This window comes from Amphiura filiformis, chromosome 10 (assembly GCF_039555335.1).
Source record: "Amphiura filiformis chromosome 10, Afil_fr2py, whole genome shotgun sequence".
NCBI classification, from domain to species: Eukaryota; Metazoa; Echinodermata; class Ophiuroidea; order Amphilepidida; family Amphiuridae; genus Amphiura; species Amphiura filiformis.
This window is the reverse complement of record NC_092637.1, coordinates 13,223,930-13,234,105: the sequence shown is the minus strand read 5'-3', so window position 1 is coordinate 13,234,105 and position 10,176 is coordinate 13,223,930. Positions and strand designations below refer to the sequence as shown.

Sequence of the window (10,176 nt, the reverse complement as noted above, 5' to 3'; positions counted from 1 at the left end):
ATGATTGATTGAATCCCCGTGCCCTCTATATTTACGTAGAAATGATCCAGTCGCCTTAACAGGAGCGGGAACCAGGGGCGTAGCAAGCGGGGGAACAGGGTGGACGAAATCCAGGGGCCCCGAGGGTTCAGGGTCCCAAGCACAAAAGCGAAAATTAAATAAGGGCTAGATAATGATTTTTTTTGGGCCCCAAAAGAGGCCTACCCTATGCATCTTTGCAACCCCAATTATTCATACTGCAGTTACTGTCCGTTTTCCTATACACAATACACAGTGCTCTCACCATTGACGCACGACCTTTACAAATAGTGTATGTTAGAAGTATAGGCATTTGCCTAGTTAACATCACTGTGTGAAAAATAACCGGCCAATATTTCTCCAAACTTCTAGCAAATATATTTCTCTAACATGACCTAAAATTAGATGTTCAGAAATAGTCGCACTTTGGTACAATATGAGTGAGGGCAAGGCATAGCTAGCCAACTCCCCGTGTTAATTGAATGGAGATTTGCCACCGAAAATATTGGTAACGGACCGCTCACTTCTGAAGGATGCCACAAAAACACGTCGGTACAAGCTACATTAAAGTATTCCCTGAAATTCTAGAAAATATAGTTTTATAACATATGTCCTAAATTTTTTTGCTAATTGAGGTGTTTGGAATTAGTCGCACTAGTGTGTTTTAGGAAGGATATGTAAACGACAGATAACACCAAACAATATGAAGAAATTATTTCCAAACCGTGTTAAGTCAACAATCATTATGTTGCTAATTTTCAAGAATACTGGTTAACAATAAGCAGACCATTGTCTCATTTCGTGAACAAAGGCCCACATACCATTGTTACCTTGCGTTTCCTTTATAATCGGTTACCCAACTGAATAATACCAGCTCATTGCGATACCGCACAGGTAAGCAGAAACACGTGTACAACTAGAGAAGATCTGATTTAATCAGTTGAGCTGTTTTCAATGAGTGTTATCTTGGTTTGATAGCTTTTAATGGGGTTTAAGTCCTGCAAAGGTCGTGGTGAATTCTACTGTAGACATGACTGCATCATGTAAAGAATGTTTTTGGCTCAAATGGGGCAAAATTGTAACATTTTCTGCACTTCGCGCGCATTCAAATAGCGAAATTCATGTTGATCTAGGATAAGAATAAGCTAGAATAGTCCGAAATTGAATTTTTCTTGTGCTTTAGGCGCAAATGTCCTAGTAACATCGGAACAAAATATGTTAGCCCCCCCTATATTATACGTAAACCAATAAACCTGGCCCAGGGCCTCATAAGGTTAAATCCCGCCCTGGTTAAAAGGGCCCGTACTGCTCCTTGTTGTCCATGGGTCCCTGATGCTCTTGCTACGCCCCCGTCAGGAACAGGAGTTCATCACGTGCCCGTATTCACTCGTACTAAATATTTGGTGGCATGCGCCCGTAATTTCAGCCTGACAGACAGCTCGTAACCCAATAAAAAATGTTTGGGCTGGTTAGGTTGATTTTTTTCTAAAGAATTGTGGTATTTTAGTAAATTACATCGTGGTTTTATGGTTCACAGTCAGTCCCAGCGCACATTCTAGTTGTACTTGTGTGAGTGCATTACCGCATCCACCCGGCGCATCCAATTCAAAATTGAACAGATTAACAGCACCAGGTATTGAGGTAAGCTTATATACTTTGTACAGCGTTAGTGTACTGTACACCCAATTTGTCATTGACTGTACCAATGTACTAGACTGCGGAACTCAGTCCGCAATGATAGTCAGTCATTTATCTTTTGGTCGTTGACTATCATTTGAGGACTGAGTTCTTATGATACATCTTCCGAGGAGCAATTTCAGACAATAGCGTACGATTAGTGGGCAGAGGTAGATTGAATCCTTTCATGACCACTGAAGCATAGTCAAGTCTGCCAAGGACACTCGGCACGCATTGAAAGACCATGTCACTCTCGACAAAAGAATACATATGTATGTCAAAGGTCATACAACACCAATTTTGTGTTTGTTATGCTCCTTGGGTTGTTCAAAACACCGCAAAATATTGGGTCACCCTTTTCTGGCTGTTGAGCAAGGGGCGGCAATATATTGAATTTTCTTCAGCCCCCCGGGGTAGGAGTGGCCACGGTACGCCACTGGTTTACATGCACTGCAATGCAATGCAAATCATGTTAAAGCTGTCATATTTGGGTGATTCTCTGAAAAGGGGAACTTTTAAGTCCCGCGACTTTCGGCGCTCATAAAAGTTTTAAAAGCAGATTTTTTTATTCTTTTTTGGCTTAGTCATGGACTTTTGTATGTATAAAAATAGTAAAGAACATCCAAGTGGGGAAAAATTAATTTCTTGGAGTCAAAAAATTCTTCAATATCTGACGACCCCCCTGAAAACCCCATGTCCCGATGTCACGCACCGAATTTTAGTGATTTTGTAGTATTTTTGTGAGCAAGTGTGGGAAGTGAAAATTACCACTGACTGGGGTAAATATCATGTCTAAATGCTTAAAACCACTTCTAAAGTCAATTTTATGGAATAATTCAAAAATTTGTGTCTAAAAATTGCTGTCCCTTGGTTTTGCATCATTGCCGTCACATTGGCATCAAAACGGCTGGAGGTGAAGACCAAATATCAGAGGTCAATAATTTGACCCTGTACGCTGCCTTTTACAGACGACGAAAAACATCAACCCGGAATAGGTACACATTGGCACTCTTTTCCTGCCAATTTTGAGGGTATCTTCAAGTATACACGCCGCTGCACCTTTATTCAACATCATCTCCAAACGTTTCTGATCAATTTGATATAAGTCTTATTGTTGAATTTTTCCGGAAAATAATGATGGTTGAATATGTCCCACAAGCTGTTGTGGTGATATGTAACACGATGGGTAAGCTTAACCCTGCTATTAATCGTAAGCAATGTCTGAACCATCATCTCCGCTACATCAGTTGGCGTCACAATTTGCCGTGGCGGAGATGATTCTCTATAGGAATTTGTGTAGAAATATCATCTCCGCCACATCACCATCATCTCCATCACATCACCGGATCTTGAGATACAGCGAAGTCCAGTTTAGTTTATCAGAAAATGCTTACCAATTCTAAACCTTCTCATCTGTATGAATTTCATTTTCAAGTAGTGTGAAAACATTACTGAAATCAAATGTCTGTGACGGAGATGATTCTCTATAGGAATTTGTGTAGAAATATCATCTCCGTCACATCACTATCATCTCCATCACAGCATTGTCATCCCCATCACAATTGTTGTTGACCTTTATTTGACCTTTGACCCAGACAACAGGGAATTTACTATTTGGAAATGTAATTGATATTGTATGTGTTTACTATGTCAATAGAAATTTATTTAGTTATTTCAAGCAAAATTATGAATATACTTACGTTTGTATAAAAAAAATACTAACAGACATGACATTTTCCGAACAGCCTGCCTCTCATTGTCCCAACTAAATGACGAAAGTACAAAATCATATTTTTTTTAAATGAAAAAAGCAAACATGAATCAAGCAACTTACAAGTTATCCATAAAACTCATAATTAAGAGTTTTAACAATTTTTTGTCCTTTTTTTTTTTTTTGGCCTAAATGTGACGGAGATGATTCTCACCTGGCACAACCTTCAGATTACGCCCTCTATAATATAGAGGGCGCCCTTAAGATTGCGCCAAATATTGTTTTCATGCACTAGAGAATTACATCCTTACAGATATGTAAAGGAAACATTTTTATAATCATTTTCAAATTCATATTTGCCTATCTTCCAATAGTACACCTTTTCAGAGAAATACCCATTTGGCAGATGAGTAGTACTAAGTAATGCTGGTTTCATACTTTCCTGCCGCTTGCCGCTTTGCTGCTCTGAAGGTGATTTTGGTCATGCGCCATGAATTGGGGTATAGGAAAAGGTTTTGGTCTTATTTTCTTGCTAATTTATCTGGCTAAAATTGTGGAAGGTAAAACTTTCATACTATTTGTACTTTGTGAGATATTGCCAATCAAAGGATGTCAAGTCAGGGGTGGCGGAGCCTACGGATGAGGAGCCTACGGATGATGCATGTGTTAAAGTATAGGGAATATTGTTTTTTGGCGACTCAAAAATATATTTTTTACTGTAACTTCATAACCCAGCAAGGTATCGAGATGGAATATGTACCATTGTTTTGGTATTTCTGTCTAGTTTGAAGTGTGACTAGTTTTGCTCCAAGTAAATTTAATTTGTTGTACATTAAGTGTGCTGCATTCTGTGTCATGGTTTCTAGACTTTTCCTATGTGTTACTGTACTAAGTATTTATTTATGCTCTGAAATGTTCTGACTATCATATTTCTGGAAAGAGTTACCCTACTGCTGTGAAAGTTTTTAATGAGGAATTCAAATATGCCACTGGTTTTTGAGTAGGGCCTGGAGGAACAAAGTTTTGATTGATAATGTTATAAAAATCACAACAATTATGTACAACTTTTGAACACCCTGTAAGGCAACATAACTCATCATTACATGTTTGCTTTTTGTGAAAGCCTACAATGTTATCAGCACACCTGAAAAGGTTTTAGCAGAAAAAGTTTTTACGTCAAGAGAGGTACAAAATTTTATACTTTTTGAACCAAAATTTAACTTTTCCCACCCTATATGACATTTGCGGCACCCTGTATATTGACCAATTGTGTGTATACATGTGTGTATTCCTTGTACTCTAAGCTTGGCAGTGATATATAGTTTTATAGTTTTATAGGGTTTTGATGAACAGTTTATGAATTAGATCAGTTTAAGTACAAACACATGTAAATGTGGCAAGCCGATATACCGTATCGATCACTCACCTTTGTTTCATAACCATTTAAAGGTATAGGACATTTTTTGTTTTTGCTATAGCCCCCGAATGAAATGTATTTAATTATGTTTGTACTCACTCAGGTGGCATTGTGTGTGAATTTTACATCCAATCTAAGTGCTATTCTTTTTTTATGGGCATTTTAGTGTCTAAAATGACCCAAAATGAGGGTTTTTCAAAATTGCAATCCATTTCTAATCGTCACCCCCATAAACCTTAAATGTAAAATAAAAAGGCTCATAAAAATTTAATAGCATCTAGTTCAGATGTAAAATTCACACAAAATGCTTTTTGAGTGATTACAAAGATAATTAAATACTTTTCATGCGGGGGCTATGTGGACTTTTTATGTATTCCTTGTACAATGAAATTTCACAATAAAATGTCCATTGGAAACAACGGTTCACTCCACTGCTTTCCTGCGGTCTGCTGTCGAACTGCAACACGGATATTGAAAGCGGGAACCATGGCCTCTGGTGTTTGATGCTAGCGGAGTCATGTGCTGGGACCACCTGTTGTCAATGAGGTCAAACCGAATATGATACATCATCTCCAGCCTGTTATGGAGATGTCTGGTAGCCAAGGTAGGCCTTGATCCCGGGCCTTGATCCATGGCTGTCACACTGCTGGAGCAATCATAGTCACCGATGACACATCTTGCACAACTTCTCTCTACCTGCTCAATCTTTCTGTAGAAAAGGTCGTTGAACTTTGCACAGAGGGTCAAGATCAAAATTACTCAGACCTGTTCAAAACTGACACCATCCTGATTCTCTAGTAATATAAAGGATTCAGAAAAAGCATACTTTTACATATATCTATTATAGTATATGGTTGCAGAGTTATGGGCAAAAGAGTAACATACTAACATTGTGACATCATACTAGGTCCAATTGTTCCCCACTGGGGGAGAAAATGATGATTTTGGGGGAGAAATTGATGATTTTGAAGAAACTGATGATCTCAATTTCTTTTTCTTGTTGCAAGAAAACAAAAAAAGAATAGTTTTAGGTATCTTGGGTGTTTTTTTGCAATCATCTCAAATTGAACAGAATTGAGAAGCAATTTGAGATCCAACATGAGATCCAATTGAAATGTCAAATTGAGATAATATCCACCCAATTAGTTTTATTGTGTGCTAACTGTGCTATTGTGGACTTCTCAAGGTCATAGGTTTAATTGCTGTTCATGGTCAATAATCAATCAATTAAATAACAATCAATTAATCAATAAACAACCAATTAATTCATGCTTGTCGTTCTGTGTCCCCAAACAAGGTCACCCTCTGAGATAAAACTATGTTGAATCCAGGGCTGTCAACTTTTTGGAATTGCTTGGCGTGAGACAGAGGCGTACCGGGATTTGCCGACTCCAATGTTCATTTTGTACCATGATTATTTGAGCTACGGCGCCGAGAATTTGAAAAGTGGGGGGGGTAGGAGTAACAAATAATTCATAACGATGTGTGAGATTTTACTCATTTTGCGTGAGATTTACTACCTAGGCGTGAGATTATACTACCTTGGCGTGAGACCGTGAGAAAGTGACCCAATGCGTGAGACTCACGGCCAATGCGTGAGAGTTGACAGCCCTGGTTGAATCATCACAGATTCTCTTTTAAACTATTAAAAGTTTCAACTTCAAAAGTTTTTATCAGCTTTTCTTCAGCTACGTTTGAGAGGTAGGGAATTGGAAAAATCTGAATCAAATTTGAAGGAAAAAAATAGAGAATGTAATTGTCAATGTTTCAGAAGTAGGCCTATATGGTAGTGGAGAATGTGATGTAATAAATTTGATACGCACGTTCCTACAGAAAAGTCGTTTTATTTAACTCACCAACATTGAGTGAAAAATATTGCACTAAATAAAAAAATTAAGTACGCCTAATGCCAAAAATGATTTGCACAAAACGAAAGTAGGCCTACTCATAAAATAGCAAACTTAATCACTAACAAAGGAATATCCAGCAGGAAAGTTGGTTTCAGGTTGTTTGCTACATAGTATTAAAAAAAATGAAAATAAAAAGAGTTTCGTAATGTGGAAATAATTCATCACAGAGAAAACTAAAACAAACCCCCGATAATGTGGGATACATAAATGTGAAGTACGTATCAATATCACATACTGGTATTGACCCTGTCTTCTTGGCAGAGAAACATGATCTCTAGTGTGTCCCAATATCTGTGCTCTAAAGCACTAAATTCCCTATGCTACTTAAATTGGAGCAATCAGTCCTTGCTCTATTAAAATACAACTTTGGTGATCCCCAGCTTCTTTGACCATGAGATGACAAGCATTTGGTAGCACCAATGTATATAAGCACCAATTGGGTGATAATAGATCTCATGTTGGTACTCAAATTCATTCTCAAATTGCATCTCAATTCTATCCAATTTGAGATGATTTTCAAAATGAGACAGTTCTGTTCAAAAGTTATACGACTCATGGGTGTTGTCCATTTTGATGTGCTACTAACGTAACAAAACATTCTAAATAGCGCAAAGTATTATTATCTGATTTAGGGACCATTCACAAACACTTGTAGGGGGGCGGAGGCAGAAAGGGGGCCCTTCCTGGGAAATATAATTTTCATGTCAAAAAAGGGGTGGGCTGAAGTCTTAAGTCTCTTTTTTTGGTGTGTGTCGGGGGAATGGGGAAAGATAAAATAGCAATTCGGTATGGTATTTTGCACCATACTGTATACATGAGTTTAATGTCTGCTGTTCAGTCAGTGATTCTTCCCGTAGCATGGGCATCCTGATAGTTGCTTATAATTACAAAATCTGGCATTTATTACACTCAACTTGATTCAAGAAATTATTTGCATTACAAATATAATTTGTTTTGAGATGAAAAAAGTGACACATTTACATATATGTATGACTTCATTAGCTTTTGGCATTTTATCCAGCAAACACTGGCAAAAACTCTTTTTGTAAAGTAGAAGAAATGTGGTTAAATCTATGACTCTTTCTGCAGTTGCAAAATCCTGCAATAATAGGCAATAATGAAATAAGTCAAATAATAAAAAGACACCTTATCATTTGACAAAGTATATTATCACCAATATTATCACCAACTTTCATTAACTTTAGCAGAAACCATTTCTAAACATTTACAGCTTTAGTTTTCACTTTATGTGCAAGACTTTCATTGAGTTTCAGGGTGACCCAAAATGGGTGTGGTACATCGACGAAGAAACAGATCATCAAATATTACACAAGGAACACCTGATTAAGAATAACATCGCAACTATGGACAGGCTAAAAATCTTTGCTCCCCTGGTTGATGTGCCATATTTGAATATGTTCCATATTTGAATGTTTACAGCGGTATTATCAAAATGGGGCCCAAATATATATGCCAAAAATCGCTTTCCCCCCTTTTAACCTGCCAAATAACCCCCCCTTAAACTTACCAATTTGTGGGTACAATTCATCGGCAGTACCATACAGAGACATTTGAAAAAATCCGAAGAAGCGATTTCGAAGAAAACCTTTTTTTGCCAACCTGTATTGTTTATGTACTCATAAAATATACAATGTATCATCTAGTTGAATGGAAGTCTGTTTTTATCATTTCAGAGCCATGAAGACAAGAAACCAACTGCAGCATTTACAAGGCAGGGCATACCAAGTTCAACCGAAGTCAAATTATGCAAATAGTTTTCAACCATATAGGTGTATCTACTGCAGACGATTTTACAGTGATTTCATATATTATGTGAAACATGTGGCAAGACATAGAGTGAAATTGCACAGGTACTGGTGTAGCTGTAAACAAACTGTCCCTGAAAGGGTTCATGCGAAAGTGAAACCGTACACATGCAAATATTGCGAAAATAGGTTATCTTGTCCAAGTGCACAGAATACGCATGAAAGGATTCACACCAAAGAGAAACCATATCAATGTAAATGTTGTGAAAGGATATTCTCACAGGCAGGTCACAAGACTGTACATGAAAGGATTCACACCATAGAGAAACATTACAAATGTAAATATTGTGAAAAGATTTTCTCACGCTTAAGTCACAAGACCAGACATGAAAGGATTCACACCAAAGAAAAGCCATACCAATGTAATTATTGTGAAAAGACTTTCTCAGATGCAAGCAGCAAGAATAGACATGAAAGGATTCACACCAATGAGAAACCTTACCAATGTAGATATTGTGAAAAGACTTTCTCACATGCAGATCACAAGACTGTACATGAAAGGATTCACACCAAAGAAAAACCATATCAATGTAAATATTGTGAAAAGACTTTTTCAGATGTAAGTAGCAAGATTAGCCATGAAAGGATTCACACCAATGAGAATTCTTACCAATGTAAATATTGTGAAAAGACTTTCTCACGTGCAGATCACAAGACTAGCCATGAAAGGACTCACACCAAAGAAAAACCATATCAATGTAAATATTGTGAAAAGGCTTTCTCAGATGTAAGTAGCAAGATTAGACATGAAAGGATTCACACCAAAGAGAAACCATACCAATGTAAATATTGTGAAAAGACTTTCTCAAATGCAAGTAACAAGACTGTACATGAAAGGATTCACACCAAAGAGAAAGCATACCAATGTGAATATTGTGAAAAAACTTTCTCAAATACAGGTCGCAAGACTAGCCATGAAAGGACTCACACCAAAGAAAAACCATATCAATGTAAATATTGTGAAAAGACTTTCTCAGATGTAAGTAGCAAGATTAGACATGAAAGGATTCACACAAATGAGAAACCTTACAAATGCAAATATTGTGAAAAGAGTTTCTCAAATACATTTTGCAAGACTGTACATGAAAGGATTCACACCAAAGAGAAACCATACGAATGTAAATATTGTGAAAAGACTTTCTCAAATGCAAGTAACAAGACTAAACATGAAAGGATTCACACCAATGAGAATCCTTACCAATGTAAATATTGTGAAAAGACTTTCTCACGTGCAGATCACAAGTCTAGCCATGAAAGGACTCACACCAATGAAAAACCATAGCAATGTAAATATTGTGAAAAGACTTTCTCAAATACAGGTCGCACGACTACCCATGAAAGGATTCACACCCAAGAGAAATCTTACCAATGCAAATATTGTGAAAAGATTTTCTCACAGAAAGGAGACAAGACTAAACATGAAAGGATTCACACCAAAGAGAAACCATACCAATGTAAATATTGTGAAAAGACTTTCTCAGATGGAAGTAACAAGACTGTACATGAAAGGATTCACACCAAAGAGAAACCATACCAATGTAAATATTGTGAAAAGACTTTCTCAGATAGAAGTAACAAGACTGTACATGAAAGGATTCACACCAAAGAAAAACCATA

At 37.2% G+C, this 10,176-nt stretch overlaps 1 protein-coding gene across 1 annotated transcript; it reads left to right on the top strand.

Annotated features, from left to right (window-relative positions):
- Window positions 1-1,462: 1,462 nt before the first annotated feature.
- LOC140161680 (uncharacterized) lies at window positions 1,463-9,841 on the top strand. The gene is made up of 2 exons (XM_072184981.1): window positions 1,463-1,659; window positions 8,428-9,841. The coding sequence occupies exon 2, from the start codon at window positions 8,432-8,434 to the stop codon at window positions 9,839-9,841; it is 1,410 nt and encodes a 469-aa protein (XP_072041082.1). The 5' UTR covers window positions 1,463-1,659; window positions 8,428-8,431.
- Window positions 9,842-10,176: the final 335 nt, after the last annotated feature.